General features: G+C 37.8%; 3 protein-coding genes and 1 non-coding gene across 4 annotated transcripts; 1 reads left to right on the top strand and 3 right to left on the bottom strand.

The window, feature by feature from the left end:
* Nucleotides 1–339: 339 nt before the first annotated feature.
* On the bottom strand, nucleotides 340–5,488 carry LOC106109887 (organic cation transporter protein-like). The gene is made up of 6 exons (XM_013291531.1): nucleotides 5,103–5,488; nucleotides 4,601–4,826; nucleotides 3,851–4,106; nucleotides 1,498–2,139; nucleotides 639–820; nucleotides 340–564 (listed from the first exon to the last, which is right to left on the bottom strand). Exons 1-6 carry the CDS (start codon nucleotides 5,315–5,317, stop codon nucleotides 409–411), a joined length of 1,677 nt encoding a protein of 558 aa, XP_013146985.1. The 5' UTR covers nucleotides 5,318–5,488; the 3' UTR covers nucleotides 340–408.
* A 1,199-nt stretch (nucleotides 5,489–6,687) lies between these two features.
* Nucleotides 6,688–10,242, bottom strand: LOC106109921 (organic cation transporter protein-like). The gene is made up of 6 exons (XM_013291580.1): nucleotides 10,055–10,242; nucleotides 8,631–8,859; nucleotides 8,158–8,413; nucleotides 7,413–8,036; nucleotides 7,124–7,305; nucleotides 6,688–6,882 (listed from the first exon to the last, which is right to left on the bottom strand). The coding sequence occupies exons 1-6, from the start codon at nucleotides 10,240–10,242 to the stop codon at nucleotides 6,718–6,720; spliced, it is 1,644 nt and encodes a 547-aa protein (XP_013147034.1). The 3' UTR covers nucleotides 6,688–6,717.
* A 508-nt stretch (nucleotides 10,243–10,750) lies between these two features.
* On the bottom strand, nucleotides 10,751–15,965 carry LOC106109872 (U1 small nuclear ribonucleoprotein 70 kDa-like). Its single transcript, XM_013291511.1, has 9 exons — nucleotides 15,888–15,965; nucleotides 15,713–15,816; nucleotides 15,549–15,626; nucleotides 14,979–15,360; nucleotides 14,316–14,595; nucleotides 13,233–13,299; nucleotides 12,809–12,870; nucleotides 12,178–12,342; nucleotides 10,751–11,915 (listed from the first exon to the last, which is right to left on the bottom strand). The coding sequence occupies exons 1-9, from the start codon at nucleotides 15,944–15,946 to the stop codon at nucleotides 11,727–11,729; spliced, it is 1,386 nt and encodes a 461-aa protein (XP_013146965.1). The 5' UTR covers nucleotides 15,947–15,965; the 3' UTR covers nucleotides 10,751–11,726.
* Nucleotides 15,966–16,820: 855 nt separating this feature from the next.
* Trnag-gcc lies at nucleotides 16,821–16,891 on the top strand. The gene has a single exon. It is a non-coding gene; the product is annotated as a tRNA-Gly (tRNA).
* The last annotated feature ends 2,616 nt before the right edge of the window (nucleotides 16,892–19,507 follow it).

The raw sequence follows: 19,507 nt of genomic DNA, 5'->3' as shown, positions 1-19,507 counted from the left end.
ACGTAAGTAAAAGTCAAATTTAATATTAGCAAAAGAGACAGAGCTTGAATTTGCTAATATTTTTTTAAGGCGCTTTTATTACAACAGATATATCGTCAAATTATAGAATTTGGGATCCAGATTTCCTATAGATAAATGACATATAAAATTAATGATCTTACTTTAAAATGTTTAATGTATAAATCGTAACTTTGTATACATTGTAAGTAATGTCACCTATTTTCAATTACCACGGAAGACCAGCACATGTGCTTTATGGTTTTTAAATAGGTTATAATATAACCCATAAATAATACAACTTTTGTAATCAATATCTTACATTAAAGTAATATTTAACAGCAAAAACAAAGTTAACAATTATCCTTAATTTATAACCTAATTATTTATAATTTAATAACAGCCGAGTTGTCACGTAGTTTGCTTCTTCCCGATCTGCTCCGCCTCCTCCATGGTGTCTGGCAACTTGGAGCCCAAAGTCTCCGGCGTGATGAGGACCAGGGTGCCTGACAGGAGTGCGAAGACAGCAAACAGTGCGAATGGTAGGTCTTCCCATACCGCAGCACCCTGGAAACAAGGTTTGGGATTCATACAAAAAGAAACAAACGTCATACTCTCTGTTCGACAATAATCCGACTTACAAAGGCAGGTGTGAGTGGTGCTATGATAGAGCCAATCCTGCCCATCATAGAAGAGAATGCGAAGAGGCTATGACGGTAACGAGTTGGGTAGAGCTCGGCGGTATACACGTAAACTGACGTCATCACCATCGCAATGCTATACTTTCCGATCAGGTACAGAGTGAGAGAGATAGCATAAAAATCTGAAATCAACAAAAGGTACACTGAGAATGTTTTTTTGTTTCGCGTCGTCTAAAAATGTTCAAACAATTGTAGCTTTTGAGATATATCACCGCCAGATTGCGCGACTGTACATTGTAAGCTATCAATCGACCAGTTTTATCGTGAAAGTAGCTCCAAAATTATTATCTACAAAACAGATAAAACATAATTCCAATTCCTTAAACGCTTTTAAATTTAGGTGATGTCAATTCAAAATTGCAAATCATTTAACAATTTTTGATAACCGAAAATATTCAACACTAACTGTTGCTCGCGATTTAGTTTAGATGGATGGATGTTTGTTAGAATTTGTTACCTAAACGACTGAATGGATCTCGATGAAATTTAACATGGAGGTAAAACATAGTCTGGAAGAACACATAGGCTAGTTACTTACTTACTGCTTTGGCGCAGCGACCCGTAGTGGGTCTTGGCCTCCGACACGAGAGTGCGCCATACATAGGCTAGTTAATTATGTTTTTTTTTAACTCTACGCGGACAGAGTCGCTAGCGAAAGCTAGTTATTTTTCTAAAATCGGCCCAGTGGTTTTTGACTTATTACAATCCAAAAATACAAATCTTTCCTCTTTATAATATCAGTAAAAGTATAGACGAGTCTTCGAGTAACATATGTATGGTTCTTAGTATCTATCCTTACCTTCAGGCATGAAGATGTATCCAATCTGACAGGCCGCACAGACCCAGAATGCACCAGCCAGAACCGGTTTCCTACCAATCTTGCCCATCAGCAGCACCGCGGTCCAGTAGCCGGGTATCTCCGCCGCCGACACCGCAATGTAATTCACGTATCGGTTACCAGACATGTTCACTGAATTTATTGACATCCCGTAGTAGATGAATGTGGTAGTTATCCACCAAACAGGTGAAACTAAACAACGAAGTAAGATTTTCTTATGCCGAAACACCAAGACTATAAGCCAAGGTTCTTTCCGTCTCTCGTCCTGTTCTGCCGCCTGGCGTACCTTCTCCTCTTCAGCAGATTGTTTTAACGCATGCAGTGATTTCTCTGATAATTCTTTTTTATTAACTCGAGCAACATTTTTGAGCACTTTCTCCGCGTCATCATATCTTCCTTTACTCATGTACCACCGGATGGATTCAGACATGACCCAGAAATAGGAAATGGTGACGAGTTGTGGAATGTAAAGAGCTAAGGTGAAATACTTCCAGTTGGGAACGCCCCAGGCTATCAGGCCCATGGTAATTTGGCCGATAGAGAAGAAAGTGTTCATAGTGGCCCCGGCAGCGACACGAAATTTAGGCCCCACCAGCTCCATCACTGTTAAAAGAAATTGCTTTGAGCAACATAACAGATACACCTTGACTAAATTAATCACTCAATTCTTTAGACTCGCTTTGATTCCTATGAGTTTATATGGAATGCACACTACTCGATTTTTAGTTGTGCAACTAAACAGAATTGGCAGCGAAACAATCGACAATCCAACAACAGTTGTGCGACAGTTTAGTCAAAGGTGTGCACGCAGACATACCCGTTATAGAGAAAAGATGCATAGTTTAGAGATAGCAGATAGTTCTTACAAACAAAGCTAAGAATGATGCACTAACTGTGTACACAGACCTTTTGAGATCTTAAGAGCCATAGTTAATTTCTTTCTCAAAGTAGATGTATGGAAAATAGAGCAAAAGCTATTTTGAAATAAAAAAAATTATGAATGTAATTGTTATCAGTGAATTAGTCATTTTTATGATATAAAACTTTGACAGTTAATTCATTTTGAGTGTAATCAATCCTGTTTTAAATATATCCAGATAAGACATTGTCACAAGCTTCAATCGTTCATCATTAACAAAATATAATCCTTGAACAAACAATAACATTATCTTACTTGACTCATGAACGGAATTTATTTTTACGTGTACTTTATAACACAACGCTATCTTAAGGTTTACGGAAGGGAAATGCCGGAATTTGATAGGAATGAAGGCTGTTTTACTGTAGCCGGATAGAGAAATAAGTATACCGTGTTTATATTTTTTTTTTATAACATAAGATGGCAAACGAGCAAGCGGCCACCTGAATCAGCCAAAATGGCGAAGCGACCGCTGCCCATAGACATCTGCAATTGCAGATGCGTCGCCTACCCTTATCCGACGGAGGAGGAGACGCACATAAGGAGGATATTTCCTCTTCCTATGCATCTCCTCCATCGTCAAATCCACTTCCCCTTCCCATCCTCTTATAAGGAAAGGGTGGGCACTACCACTGTTAAATGTATATCATACTAATAGCATAAATGCGAAAGTTTAGATGGACGAATGTTTGCTAGAGTTTTGAGACTAAACTACTGAACGGATCTGGATGAAATTTGGCATAGATGTAGAACATAGGCTGGAAGAATGCAGAGGTTACTTACTTTAGTGTTTTTTAACACTCCGCAGACGGAGTCGCGGTCAAAAGGTAGTATTTTTATAGATATATACTAGTATTATAAAGACCTTCAAAAGTCAGTTTAATGAACAAGGGCCCGTAGTGGGTCAGAAACTGTAAAGTCACGAAATACCGCGGTCACGATCTCCGCTTCTTTCTACAAATAACTATTGAGATAGCAATGAGAGCAAGATAAGGGATAATAATAAAAAAACCAGCGTGTATCACTAACGGACTTTTTTACTTAAAGAGACATACGTTGCGTTTTATTGATTTTGATTCTGCGTCTCGTTTCAAAATATTCACCGCCTGTTTTCCCGACTGTACATACACGGTACTACACCTGAGTTTAGTCGTTTAATTAGTTTCACATAATTATCCTTAACCGTTTTTAACACTGTTTTGGGGTGATGAATCTTCAACCACAAGGACCTATGAAGATTCTAGGCTTTAGAGTTTATTTGTATCTAATGTTTTAAAAATCGTCTGATAAGTTTTTACTCAAAGAGTTCATATTCTTGCTAATACACGTAAATATAATAAACCCCAGTTGTCTACAGTTTAATGAGGTAAGAAATGATCTCTTAAACATACTTACGCAAGATATAAGCGCAAGAGAATCCACCAGATCCGAAGGTTGCCTCCGCGACTTCAGAGATTAGGAAGCCAATGTATGTGCCAGCAAAGTAACGGACGGCGCCGAGCCAGGCGGTGTTGAAGGCGTTTATGGTGAGCGCAGCCCTCCTACCCCAACGGTCAGACACGTAGCCGGTTATCGGTAGCGCCAGCAATGTCCCAAACGTACGAACTGAACCGATCAGTGACCGTCTCCATTCGTCACAAGCTAGGCCGTACTGGAAATTGACGTCAGTTAAGTAATGATTACAATGATGTAAGATTTAGGCTTTAGAAAGAAAAAGTAAAAACAACAAGGATGGTAAAAGTATTCTGTAAAGTTTTGAGAAAATACAACCTTTTCGACTGAATAGTTAACCTTGGGAAAAATTGCAAAGAAAAAATAACTTAACTCAAAAAGTAAATACATATTTTGTGACAGATTAGCTATTGCTCGCCACTTAGTCCACGCAATATTAAGATAAAAGTAGCCTATAATATTCCCGTCTATGTCAGCTACCCCTTCAATGAAAGTTCGGTCGAAATCGACTCAGCCGTTTCAGAGATTACCCGGAATAAACGCGGCTGGCGGACAGACAGACAAAATGTTTATCCGAAATCTGGAATTTTTCTTCTGATATTACAAACAGACACTCCAATTTTATTACATGTATAGATAGAGGGTAGAGATATAGAAAGAAGATAGATAGATATATATAAATAGTCTACTAACATCATATACAACGGTATCTGTGTTTTGATAGACGAACTCTTCGCAAGCCACCACTCTATCCCGGTTGAAGAGTGTCGCAGGGCAGGTGTCGGAGCGGGCGAGGGCGGACACGTTGGCGAAGCGCTGGCAGTTGTCGAAGCCGCTTCCTGTTCCAGGAACTGCGTTCAAGATCCACGGTGGAGAGAACTCGATGGCATCTCCTTCTTCGCACTCTGGTATCAAACATCTGAAATTAAGTGTTATCTGAAATTTTCCGCACTAAATGTTAATTCGGTTTCTTAATCCTCATAGGAAATGCGTATGTAATGACATGAATATTTTTTTACTATAAACGAAACAGCATTCAAACGTCCAAATGCAGCGTATTGAATTTTCCTCTATATTTAAAGCCACTTCTTCATAAAGAAAGATAATTACGCATTAAAAATGTACAGGTTCAATAATTTCAATTATAATAGAAAATGTTGTTGCAATTTTCATCACATATAATTTCTTAATATACCTCGTACTTATCCTAGCTGTGGTGAACACGTATTCGCTGGCCGCCCACGCCGCGAAGATCACCATCAACACAGCGAGGAGCAGCGTTCTGAACTGATACCAGCCGAATTGACCTATCTCCTCCACAAGGATTGTATCCAGGTCGATTCTCTGCACTAACGTCTTCCCATCCTCTACCCTGCTGGACCTCGGACTGAGCTTCTGTTTAACCGTCATTCCGGCCTACTAGATCGAGCATTCGATTGCTACTAAAATATAATGCACTCTGATCTATTATGGCACAATAAATTTTGATAACAATCTTGTTTATTGATATGCCCAATGACAAATACATTGTCAATTTAATGAAGTCAACTAATAAAATCTAAATTCCATCAGAGGAAGTAGGAAAATGTTAAAGCTGTTGCAAATAAGCATGAATTGTTTGCAGACATCTTTATCTGTCGACGCTTTACTGATATACCATTTGCATTAACCTAGTCTGTTTTTCACATTTAGTCAAATAATTTTGTTCTGTACAGTACTCCTGTACAAAGTAAAATAATTTAAATGTGAAAGAAAAATGCAAATCGATCGATTTTCCTCGAAAAGTGCATTAATATGGTAAGAAATATAACTGTGTATATTATGTCTTGTAACAACAATAAATAAATAAACATTTTAGTTTTCATCGACATTTTTATATAACAGTAGACAAGACTGAAACATATGTAACGGTTTACTAATTTTTCAAGCTTAAATAACAGCAAATTTTTTTATTCATAAAACGTAATTTTCGTAAATTGATCATTTATTTTTATGACGTGCGTAAATGATACCTGTTATCAGTACCAACAATTTACCTAGGTCATCATGTAATCCGTCTAGTCTATAGTTGTAAAATTTTTTATAGGACTAGGTTATATCAAGATTTATGATTTTAATTATTGTGAAACCCCAAATTCACATAAAGAAAACGTAAAGTCTGTCTACTACAACACCTATCCTTATGCCTACGCCTACAGCTACGCCAGTACCTAAGACTACGGCTACAGTTACTGCTACGGCTACAGTTGCGTCTACAGCTATGTCACGTGACGTCACATCACGACACGCCACGAGGTACATTTAATCGAACAGCAGTCTCTTTTCTTCTTAACTTGTTATACGGTAACTAAAATTTACTTTTTTCTACCATTATGTCGCAAACGAGCATGCGGCCACCTGAATCTGCCAATGTCGATGTGACCGCTGCCAATAGACGTCTGCAACTGCAGATAAGTTGAATCGACAGAAGAGGAGACGCATATAAAGAGGATATTTTCTCTTCCGATCTGTCTCCTGTACTGTCAAGTCCACATTCCCTTCCCATCCTTTTTGTATAAAAAAGGGTGGAAAGGTAAAGGGACTAAAGTTGGGCCACCGGCACCACACTCATCAGACTGTACGTGGAATTGCTCCCACTTCACATCTGTTTCCTGTGCGGTCGTGCTATTACACTGGGTGAGTCGAACCATTCGTGCGACGTTAAAGCGAGCTCTACCACTGTTAAATGATTATTACGTTGTAAAATATCTCGTTATTTTTAGGAATATTAAAACACGAAATACGTTAAAATCTATATTTATTATTATCATTTAAAGATCTGTTTTAGTTTTCTTCGTACTGAGCTGCTCCGCCTCCTCCATAGTGTCGGGCATCTTGGTTCCGAGCGTCTCGGGCGTCGTGAAGATCAGACAGCCAGAGATCAGCGCGAACGAACCAAACAATACCGAAGGTAAGCTTTCCCATACTTCTAACGCCTGGAAATATATGCATTTGTAAATAAAATCAATTATTAATCAAAACGTGATTATTCGTTTTCAAGACCAAAATACTATAGTAAGTTTACTATTATTATTTACTTTAACTGGAACCCGTCACATTTGTTAAAGAAACTACTAAGTGTATATTTCTTGTTTTATGATACAGTTATGTTTGCTTTATTCATCACTATTTATTTATTTTATTTATTTATTACTAATCTATATCAACGGGACTTACAAGTGCTGGAGTAAGCGGCGCTGTAATGGATCCGAGGCGGCCCACCATTGAGGAGAAGGCGAGCAGGCTGTGCCGGTACTTGGTGGGGTAGATCTCCATCGTGTACACGTACACTGACGTCATCACCATCGCGATACTGAACTTGCCGATCAGGTAAAGCGCCATCGATAGACCCTCGTTATCTGTAATTTTTAGCGCCTTACAGAAGTAATTAGCATCTAGATGTCAGTTAAACGCATAAATTGCAAAAAACAGGCGACATATAAAAAATGTACATCGAAGTACGTACCACCAGGTATGAAGGCAAATCCGAACTGACAAGCAGCGCAAAGCCAATATCCTACAATAAGCACCGGTTTCCTCCCTATTCGGTCGAGTAGGAGGATAGCCGCCCAGTAGCCGGGGATCTCTACTGCCGTCACCGCCACGTAATTGAGGTATCGGTTGCCGGACAAGTTGACAGCATTTATGGACATGCCGTAATACACGAATGTGTTGGTCACCCACCACACCGGAGACACGAGACATCTTGATAGTATTACACGCGATCTTAAAACTAATATCGGCAACCAAGCTTCCTTAGGCCTTTCTATCAATTTCTCCGCTTCAGCTGTAGCTCTAAGACTTTCTAATGATTTCTCTGAAATTACTTTATTATTTCTTTTGGCTACTTTCTTTAGGATCGCTTCGGATTCGTCGTATCTTCCTTTCGACATCAGCCAACGGACGGATTCGGAAAGTATCCAGAAGTAGGACACGACGAGAAGTTGCGGTGCGTACAGCACCTGTGTGAGCGTTCTCCAGGGATGTACTCCCCAAGCTATGAACCCGAGTATCACTTGTCCAAGTGCAAACATCGTTGACATTGTGGCACCAGCTACCACTCTGTATTTAGGTCCCACGAGCTCAGTTACTGTGAAGAAAGTAAAAGGAACTCTTTCATTGCGAACAAGATGATAACTTTTACACTTATAAGCACAGAATCATCTTTTTATCACCAGTAATTGACAGAATAGTGTGTTGAATTATCTTACCTAAAATGTAACAAGAGGAATAAGCACCCGCACCGACAGTTGACTCAATAACTTCAAGGGCCAAGAACCATTCGTAAGAGTTAACAAAGGAGCGGACGAGTCCGATCCAGCCTGTGTTGAAGGCGTTGATGGTGAGCGCGACGCGGCGTCCCCAGCGGTCAGAGATGTAGCCAGTGATCGGCAGCACCAGCAACGTACCGATGGTCCGGATTGAACCAATTTGAGAACGCTTCCATTCGTCACACGCAAGGTCAAACTGGAAATTCAATATGGATTACTTAGTGAAGTAGTTTTCATATAAAATGTGATTTAAATGATGTTCATTAGAGAAATTATTCTTCTTATTGTAGTATCTACAGGTACCACGTATAAGATTATTCTGGCATAAAAATACCAGCAGCAAAGGATTTTAGATTTGGAAATTCTGCTATTTCACTTTACTGGTCTCAATCTACATGTTTAAAGCAACTTACGTCATAAACCACACTATCAGTGTTCTCGTACACATAAGCTTGGCACTGCTCAGTGCGAGTGGGATCGAACCAGGCGGCGGGGCAGACGCCACCCACATCTGCGATCTGGCTGCTGTTAGCGAAACGCGCGCAGTTGTCGAAACTAGAAGTACTTGTGCCGGGGATAGCGTTCAGGACCCAATCGGGAGCGTACACTGGGTTTGGACCGTCGCATTGTGGGATCAAACATCTGCGTAATAAAAAAATCATGTTTTCATAGGTTGAGGAAAAAAATATATTTCCATTTCTAAATTAAATTTTCATGCTTACTCGTAACCATATGCAAGAGCAGAAAAACAGTTAAAATGTTGCAGCAATTAAAGATCAAGGTTCAGGTACAATTTTATTTATTTTCTTTATTTTAATTTCTTCGCTTTTAACCATAGTTTTTTCTACAAAACATTTAAGAGTTTCCTAAATGTTTTAAGAACTTCTCTGATATATATAGTCTTGTTTTCACACGTAATGTATACGTCATTTGCATAGCTCTTAAATTAGTTTTACAATTGCGGTATGCAAGGTCAATTATCAATAAAATATTTACATCGATATCAATTGATAGGCTATCAAACGGATAAATTGGTATTAAACATTTGAAGCGTAGCAAACTATCAATAAAGAACAATGTCACGTGTGATAAGATAAGACGTTATTATATGTGCTTTAAGCCTTCCATAGTACTTCGCTTGTTTACAAAAATTTTGAGCAGTACAAAACAGATTACCTTAAAAACATAATAGTCATAGCGTTCTAAATAAAACACCTTATTCGTATATTCTGTTGTTTCTAAAATCATTTTATCTCATATTTGTCAAAATTCTTCTTTAAAACCAATTCATAACTTCATTCAAAGAAAGAAATCTGATACGAAGACCTCATAAATTATTATTACAGAAATATAGTTTAACAACGTAATTATACTTCGATTCTAAGTCTTACATATCAGCCCACCGCCACCCATGGCCCCACCGACCCTCGGGTCATACAGGCCGAATCGCGGGAGGGGCGCGCGGTTTGGCCGATTTCGGCTCCGCACGCACCTTCTTGACTCCCTACAAGTTATTTCGTCCGTTCCTTAGTGTTGAGTCACTCTCCCCCTAATGGGCATGACGAAACATGAACACCATCGCCGTCGGGCATCCACTCCAGCGCCTATTCTAGCCTGCATCTTCGATGATGCCATCGATACGCGAACACACGCAGCCTAGCATAGTTCGATTCTCAGTCTACCGATTCCCGCCAGAAATGGCGCGCGCATCCTGATTGACATTGACAGATGTCGTAGGGATGGGATGGGGATTATCTAGTGTTGCGCCGCTACTCCGGTACCGATTTCTCCTTAACAGAAGGCACCTAACTAGTAATTACTAAAATAAATACTTTACCTTGTAGGAATTCTCGAAGTCGTGAAAATATATTCCCCAGAAGCGAACGCTGAGAATATGACAGGAAATGCTGCCAGGAGGAGGTTGAAGATCTGATACTTTCCGAACTGGCCCACCTCCTCCACCAGGATCTTATCCAAATCGACCCCCTGCCTCTCGCCTCCCGATTCCACCTTCTCGTTTGACATTTTGTTAACAAACGTTTGCACGACGAGGCAATATTAAAAATGCCAGCAACGAATTACTTCGAATAAGTTATCTAAGTGATAAATGATTTTACAATGCTAATTAATATTAAACGAATTTCGATAACATAAAATTTGTATTTATCCTAATCGCAGATAAACTTGCGTTTATTAATTCGACCAACAATATCTTATCCGAATTTTGATCTTCCGACTTACTAACTTCTTATTTATTATGTGACGATTATTTACACAGGTTTTCAAAAAATCCATATCTATACTAATATAATAAAGCGTAAACACACACTACTCCGTGGCTGTTAGCAATCACAGCATGTTTTAGAATAATTCTTTCTTTAATAACAAAACCCTACACCTACGACACGCTTTAGGCTTATATGTCACGCTATTAAATTTAGGGAACAATTAAATTGGATAAAACCTTTATGTGGGGGGACCATAAACTATAAGTTGCCAACATTAAGAAAGGAAGGTCTTTATAGATCAATTTTGACATTTGCGATTGATAATTTGACAAATGTAAACATTAAAATAAAGTTTTCATAATTTCATGCGGGTAAAGCCGCACGAACAGCTTGTACATTTTAACTCACGACAATGGTATTACAATAGGAAATAAAATTAACAGATTAACAAAATATTTTTAATTGCAACAAAATCGGTGTGGTGAAAATAACGTTATACATTTAAAGGTCATTATAATGCAAATTGATTAATTTAGTCTCAAGGATTTAGGTTTTTATCATGTCAAGGGCATGTCCCACCACCGGCTAAGGCTCAGATATCTTAAAAGTGACGTCACTGTCAGATAGAGTACCAAAATTCGATACTTCCATCAAAGATTTTATACGTTGGATTGTTATCTGACAATTTGCAAGAATTGTGGGACAGTCCCATAATTAATTCAATATCTAATTGACATCACTGTTTTTGAGAAGCCAGAGTTCTATTAACTATATTGTTTTCAGTTAAATACATTAAAATGATACAAATCCACTTAATTTGATAAAAAATATACAAGCCATTAATCTATTCTAGATACGATAGGCGATAGGATTATGGTAAGAATAATACTAATACTACTGATATTCCTAATACTAAATACTAAGCTATAATAACATCCAAAATATTGTAAGATACGTATTATATTAATTACAAAGGCAAAGATAACAATAAGTGGTTTCATTCTTACATCATAACCTATTACAAATTACGTCTCTTCACATTTGGACGCTCACCCGTTTGGGTAGCGAATTAATTTCTCTGACTACAATACTAGCTGCTGCTAGCGACTTCGCAGGCGTGATGTGAAGAAATAATTAAAAACGTGGCTTACATTGGCTTACATTACTCACTGATATTTTAGAAATCGGCCCAGTACTTTTTCAGTTATTTATATACATACAAAAATACAAATCTTCCTCTTTAGTTATAATATTAGTATATATATCAACATTTCCATATATTTAATAATCATGTTCAGGTGGATCGCGTGGTTTGATGATTCCGAGCCTTGTGGCGACCGCCGCGACGTGCGCGCGGACCTCCTCCTGCACCAGGTTGAAAGACATCGCTAGAAGCGCTATCCCGAACAGCAGGTAGAGGGAGCAGAGAGCTATAGAATGTACTGCATCCGCTGACTCACCCTCACGACCCTGGAAAATACATAGAGATGAGAGTTTTCTCTATATTTTATGAGGTGGAAACGACTACTAAGTAATTCTTTTGGCCTTGGTGTCTGAGAAACTCACACTAATGTGTTACTAACTATCTTTAGAACTTACTTAGCCCCTCAGTGGGGACGTACACTGAGCTGGTGATAAAACGATCGAACACAATCACTTTCGGGCTTACTCGTCTTTTATTAATCGATTTTGTAAGAATTGCAGCTGTTGTCAACCCGTAAGGGTCTCTCACCTGAGCTGGTACGAAATCCCCGAAGCCTATAGTGGTGAGGGTGATGAAGCAGAAGTAAGCAGCATCAAGGTACGCCCAGCCCTCCCATCTCTTGAAGAGGAATGTACCCGCTACAATGTAGGACGCCACAAGCAGTACGCACAGCCAGATTGGTACCGGCTTTATCTACAGAAAGAAGTAGAGAATCTGGTATCTATTCCCCAACTATTGTGCGATTGTCGATTGTTTCGCAGCCAATTCAACTGTTTAGTTGCACAAGTAAATATCGAGTAGTTTAGCTCTTCCATATAAGCTCATAGGAACCAAAGCGCGACTAAACAGTTGTGCGATAGTTTAGTCAAAGGACTGCGCCCGCTCAAATAAGGTCCCATCTAAACAATGTATAATGTGGTTTGAACCCCAGACTATCCGCAAGCTGCCACCGCGTCACACTGCAACGGTTTTAAATAAATATTGAGAGATTTTACGAGATGTTATGTTCTCCGGTTACATTGCGAGTGACAAACTGCATACTCCCATGTCTGTGAGAAAGTTCACACTGTACCTAGAATTAGATCAATAAATATTTTCACAACCAACACCAATAAGTGAACATAAATAAACGTCACACGCTGTATGTGAAAGAACTTACTTCTTCTCTAGGTATTGTAGACACAGGACCGGCGTATAAGTCAGATTGTCGGGAACCCCACGCTGGAAAGATAGAATAAAATTTAAAACCTGTAGGTATATCAGAGATGAACAAACGAAGTGAGGTCTCATGCCAGGTGGTATGCAGCTGCGTTACGGATCCGCTCCTATGGCATCGCTTTTACTTATGACTAGCTGTTGCCCGCGACTTCGTCTACACAATATTAAGATAAAAAAAATAGCCTATTACATGCTCGTCGACATCAGTTACCCTTCAGTTAAGGCAGACAAAAGTTATAATGGGATTTTCATTATTAGCAACGCAAATGCAATATCTTTCCGAAATCTGGATTTTTTCTTTCGATATTACAAACAGACACTCCAATTTTATTATATGTATAGATTTAGATGATGTTATGATTTACCTGAAGGTGGTCTGCGCCGCACTGGAGGCAACTCGTCACTCCAATCATCTCTCTCCGGCGACGGGCTCTGATATATTATATCTTATTTTGAGTTAACAATATTTGTTTTACTAGTATTGTCTGTAACTTCAGTATCGAAATTATTGTAATACTTTCTTTTGATGTCAGTTCTTCGTGAACATTTTTTTTTATAACATAAGGTGGCAAACGAGCAAGCGGCCACCTGAATCCGCCAAAATAGCGACCGCTGTCCATAGACATCCGAAATTGCAGATGCGTTGCCTACCCAACTCCGACGGAGGAGGAGACGCACATAGAGAGGACCCCATAGAGAGACCCCTTCCTATGCATCTCCTCCACTGTCAAATCCACTTCCTCTTCCCATCCTCTCCTTATAAGAAAGGGGTGGTAAAAGGAAAGGGACTTAAATTAGGCCTCTGGCACCACACTCATCAGACGAAACACGGAATTGCTTCTATTTGACGCCTGTCTTCTGTGTGGTCGTGGTATTACACCGGGCGTGGCGGCCCTGCAGTGCTAAGATGTTAAAGCGGGCACTACCACTGTCGAACATGCATAATTTTTTTTTTCGTAAACAATAATTGAAATTTACGCATAATTTTGCACTAGTTCTGCCTAATCGATGTTATCGAACGATCTTTTAACCTTGTTACCTCAATTATGTTATAAATGTCGATAACGGTAACATTCCTTTTTGTAGTACGAATAGACAAGAATTATTAACAACTAGCTGTTGCTCGCGACTTCCCTCGCGTGAAGTTAAAAATATAGCCTTTGTTACTCACAGATAAATTAACTTTTTTATGGTGAAACAATTTTTCAAATCGGCCCAGTAGTTTTTACGTGAATCGAACATACAAAAATCCAAAAATCCAAATCTTTTCTCTTTATTATATTAGTTAGTGTAAGCTTGTAAACGTATGACTTTTTTAAATTCTCAATTTCACTTGTAAAAAATCTCATCTCCGAGTTTCATGGCTCTACTTCATGTTTTAATTCACTTTGCATGTTAAGACTAACATAGGCTGATGATGATAATTTCTTTAGTCTAATTATACTTACGTAACCATTCCGTGGTCTTCCACTGTCATCGACAGTGTACAACCTGCGCAAGCGTCGAGGCCCTGGCCGTCTTTCATCAAAAGTTCGATGATCTTCAACTACCCATCGGTCTTCCCCCCTCCACCGGTCTTCTCCCCTCCATCGGTCTTCTCTGTACCTGTCCCCTCCCCCTCGTCTATCGCAGTCGTAAACCGCACTCCTAGCGCGACGGTCGCGTCGTCTCTCGATGTCGTAATCTTCTACGTCACGTTCATAATACTCTGATCTACCACGATCCATCCTAAAACAAAATATTATTCAAATACTTGAGATATCATCATAAATAACAACTCCCTTACCTTATCCTACTCCCGTAGGATCGGAGCACTGGTTTTTCGTCCTTCAAATCACTCTGTCATCCGTCATCTCAATCATCACTTACTTCTTAATTATTTCACCTTTCACGCAATCCATCCATCTCTTTCTAAGTCTTCCTCTAGCGGTGTACCTCCACACTCATAACTAACGTCCTTCTTGTTACATGCGATTCATCCCTCCTCATAAGGTGCCCATACCATAGTAACCCTTTACTCGTTGATTTCTCAACCGTAAAGAAGTAATTATAAAATATTTCTCGAAACAATTTCAGTAGATATGCAACATTTTCTATATACTGGAAAGTACCTTCTATCATATCCAGTTCTCCTAACCCTTGGCCTTTCAACTTCGTAGTCATCGTCTTCAGGATCATAGCCGCGATCGCGATAACTATATTCATCTCTTTCTCTCCTTCTCTCTCGTTCTATTGCTTTCCTTTCTTTAAAGTTCTCATAATCTACATCATGAAGGTCGTGCATTTCATATACATCGATATCTTCAAGGTCATAATGTCTGTCATCAAAATCCCTCCTCAGTCCAAACTCGATTTTAGCTTTCGCAGGTCGCGGCAATGATTTGCTCCGCAGTTCTGTTTTAGAGTTTAATTTGAACTGGTGATCGTCTAAATCTTTTAACGCTGCTTGCAAATCTTGCATTTGCAATGATAGGGCTATTTTCGGGAACTCTTCTGTAAAAACAATTGAATATTCAATGAAGAATATGGGGGGAGTGGGCGGCATAGCACCCATTAAAATAAAAAATAAAAAACATGAAAAAGGTTTCAACCTTTTTGGTGTAGCCTACGAAAGAAATGTTTTAGATATACTAGACAAGTAACATAGAAAACAGTTAGTGACTAGTTATAAAAGACTTCACCTTCTTCTTCTTGATATGTATTTCGATTATACCGTTCATAGCGTGCCGGTGAACGTTCTCCTGCCTCCAAGTCACGACCTACAACGATTGTAATTACAAAATTTTTCTGATAAAAGTGGCTAAACCATACAAAACTAGAATAAATAATTTGTAAATATCTGTACCTTGTGTTCGTTGCGGCGGGGGTTGTGAGCGTGTCCGCGGAGGCAGGGTTGCAACCGGTCGCGCGCGCTTCGTGCGACCACTACTATAGCCACTATCCCGGTACCTGCTTGCATAATAAAATTAGTTTTCTAACACTCGTTTATCTTTATAAATTCGTTGAATAATCACCCTAACCTGAAGTCAGTGTCGGAGTGCGCGCGCTCCACGGGACGCCGGCGACGACTCGCTCGCATTGAGCGCCTGCATAATAAAAATAGCATTTATGCATTGCATCTGAGAAAAAATAACAAAGCTTATGAACGAATATTTTCATTTCTAACCTTGTTGAATGATGATGATGCCGATGACTTCGTTTCGGCGGCCTCGTGCAAACATAGCAGCAAACGCGCCAGTACAGAAACCTGCAATTATTTTTTTTCTGTAATTTTTTAACAAAAAAATGAGTACAATTGTGTACGTTGCTATTGATTTTTACAAGGCATGAATAGAAATGAAACAATAGACACATTTTAAGCAATATGACACTGTTAGTTTACCTGAACGATGAAGCCATGACATCTCCTATGTTGGAGAGGCAGAGCAGCATTAGTGGGATGCCCAGGATAGCGTAGAAGATGGTAACCACTTTGCCCGTCTGTGTCTTGGGCGCGATGTGGCCGTAACCTGCAGAAAAACTCGTTACTTTGAATAAGTAGAGGTTTTTATAATAACCGAAAATTCTTTCACAATAAACTTTTTAAGACATTTTTCAACATATCTGCTAACTTAAAATACATTTTTCCCCAATAACTACATAATTTAAAATTATATCGAACGTTAAATTTACTACAAGTTTCTTATTAAATTGTGAAAAATTATGATACAACTAATTGATTACAAAATAAAAATTGTTATACAGTCTGAACAAGATATACCATATAATGTTACAGTTAAGAAATCACTGTAACCAACCAGCTGTGACCAGTTTAAGTAGAGTTCTTACGTCACCATTATTCTTTAGGTCAAATTCCACGCCGACTTCATAAATGCGATGACTAGTCATTCCACTTTCGCTGTAAGAATCGCGATGTAATAAATTAACATTTATTTTGGTACGAAAAGACATAAGCATCGGTGGTTCAGTGGTAGAATGCTCGCCTGCCACGCGGGCGGCCCGGGTTCGATTCCCGGCCGATGCAATCACTTTTTGTTTATAATTTTTAATTATTGCAAGATTTCAATTTCATAAAATTAAAAACTTAGGTAATGAGAAGAAAGAAATAATTTAATTATGCACGTTATTTAATCAAAATTATACAACTGTTGAAATAAATATTTAGATGTACTCGTTATGTACTCTAGTCAAATTACCAAAGATGAATTTCGGCACAAGGGAAACCACCAAGGACGAAATCTTCCGCAAAACAATAGAAATAACTAATTGATGTACTTGAAATGACCTTGGGATATTTCGCAATGTTACTTTGATTGCTTCAATTATTGTTTAGCCATTCCTTTCCCACTAAAATGTTTGGTTTAAAAAAATAGTGTTTGTGTGTCATTAAAAGATATTAGTTATCTAAGGGTCTGTACTTAGTCTTAATTTGTGCTTGTATTTCGCTAAACTTAGTTGGCAGAACATAAAACACAAGCTGTTTATTAATAGTTCCCAAACATTAGTAATAATAAAATATAGCCTATGTTACTCACAGATAAATTACCTTTCTGGTGGTGAAAGAATTTTTAAAATCGGCCCGGTAGTTTTTAAGTTATTTCAATACATACAAAAATTAAGAAATACAAAGTTTTCCTCTTTATGATATTAGTATACTCGTAGATATGAAAGTAGTTTTAATTAATGTTAAATTGGTAATGTCCTAGAGAATCGAAAAATGTAAAGTAAAAAATAATACGAATATTTATAAATCGTAGTGCCCTAGATCTAGCCTAGATCTTCGGTTAGAGACGCCCTTGCGAGCGCAATGTACTAAAGCTTAGATACCCTTAAAATAGAACTAAGAACTATGATTGAAGTCAAATTTGACTTACGACAAGAATATGAAAAGTATGCAGGTTTATAAATGTTTTTAAACAAGTGTATTATTAGAAATGACAATTATTAGATGCACTAAGATATAAATAGTATAGAGTAACTTCTCGTAATAAATCCATATAAAAGACTTAATGCGACGACCCTTCATTACGATTGTTTAGTTTTTAAACAGGTTGCAGTTATATATTAACTGATGTTTGAGATATAAAAAAAAATTAAGCCATGTTTTTTAAAATATAACACGATTCAAAATTACAAACACTTCAAATAACGATTGTAAGATGAGATCACAATATTATCCTTTCATTTTATTTATAATACGTATACAAGTGTAGATAAAAGGTCAGAAGAGTCATGCAAATTAAATCAATTGTTTTATTAGACTATAATTATTATAATTAGAAGAATAGTGCTATTGGGTGGTGGTGAGTGGTGATGACAATGAGCGTACAATAACCGGGGGGTAGAGTCGGCGGCGCGTGCTTGTGTTGGCATGACTGGTAGTTGAACAGCGCCGCGTTGCGCGCACTCTCCCGGTGAACGTCGTACTAAACGTCAGTTTGTGTGTGAACTTGTGGTTCTTTTTTTCGAAAAATGTTTTATGGTTAGTATTTTTTAAGTGTTTACACTTGCGTGGGTATTTTTTTAAGTTTTAAATTTTAGTAATTATTTTACTTTTGGCGTTATTCAAATAAGATAATTTTATTTTTAGTGAAAATGTAAGAGAATAGTGATTGACATTCGATAGTGATTTAAATTGTCTTTTTGAATAATTTTCATTTATAAAAATAACAATTAAATAAATTATTTTGATATCTATTACTTACATACTATCATATTTCACTGGGTCCTTAATTTTATAGTTAACAAAAAGCTCCAAATAAACAACAAATTGCAACGACCATAAAAATGTTAACCGAATGAAACATTTATACACGAAATCTTAAAATCTCAAGCGTTTTTCCAATAAAACAGCAATTTTATGTCAAGTGTGTATTTTTAACTTGTACTATTAATAACTAAGCACTTAAATAAGTCGCGGGCTTTTCCAAAAAGGCTGCATTGCCTCACACCGCCTTGAAACTTACGAAACCTTCCAACTTACATTTGCAAATGTTAACATTTCATAGAACTTAACTTTACTAAAGTTATTTGCAACTATTTCATGTCTTTGATATTCATTGATTTTGTTTTTTATCTACAGAAAGTTATAAAACATTTCCGTTTCCCGTCTAATAATTATTTATTAAAATTATTAACAATACTATAATTAGTAGTTACTGTTGTTTGTTTTTGTTTGAAGATCAGTTTTCTCACAGATAAAAAATTAAAAATATCACACAAATTATTGCAATCTGTCGTTATAAAACAATTCTCTAAATAGGTTATTAATATGTATAAAAAATATAACCAATTCTATTGTACATCTGTGAAGTACGAGGAAGTATAATTATTTCTATAAATTTCTACAATTGGTCATATAAAAACATATTTAAGACAACCAACAGAAAGCGCCAATAGTCTAATGGTTTGGGGTACGGACTACCGATCTTGCGGTCGAGGGTTCGATTCCCGCCATTCGACTGTTGTAAACCATATCCTAGCACAAGTCTAGAGCTTAGTTGCAATGGTTAAAGGAAATATTAGTAAATTAACAATAATCTATTAATATTTAAAAAAAATAAAGTATGGCCTCAAATATCTGTAATTGTATGGATGTATGAAAGAGCTGTGCTAAGATCACGCCAAATAGAAATATGTA

Source organism: Papilio polytes, unplaced genomic scaffold (assembly GCF_000836215.1).
Source record: "Papilio polytes unplaced genomic scaffold, Ppol_1.0 DF821044.1, whole genome shotgun sequence".
In the NCBI taxonomy this organism is placed as follows: Eukaryota; Metazoa; Arthropoda; class Insecta; order Lepidoptera; family Papilionidae; genus Papilio; species Papilio polytes.
This window is presented reverse-complemented; position numbering and strand designations above follow the sequence as displayed.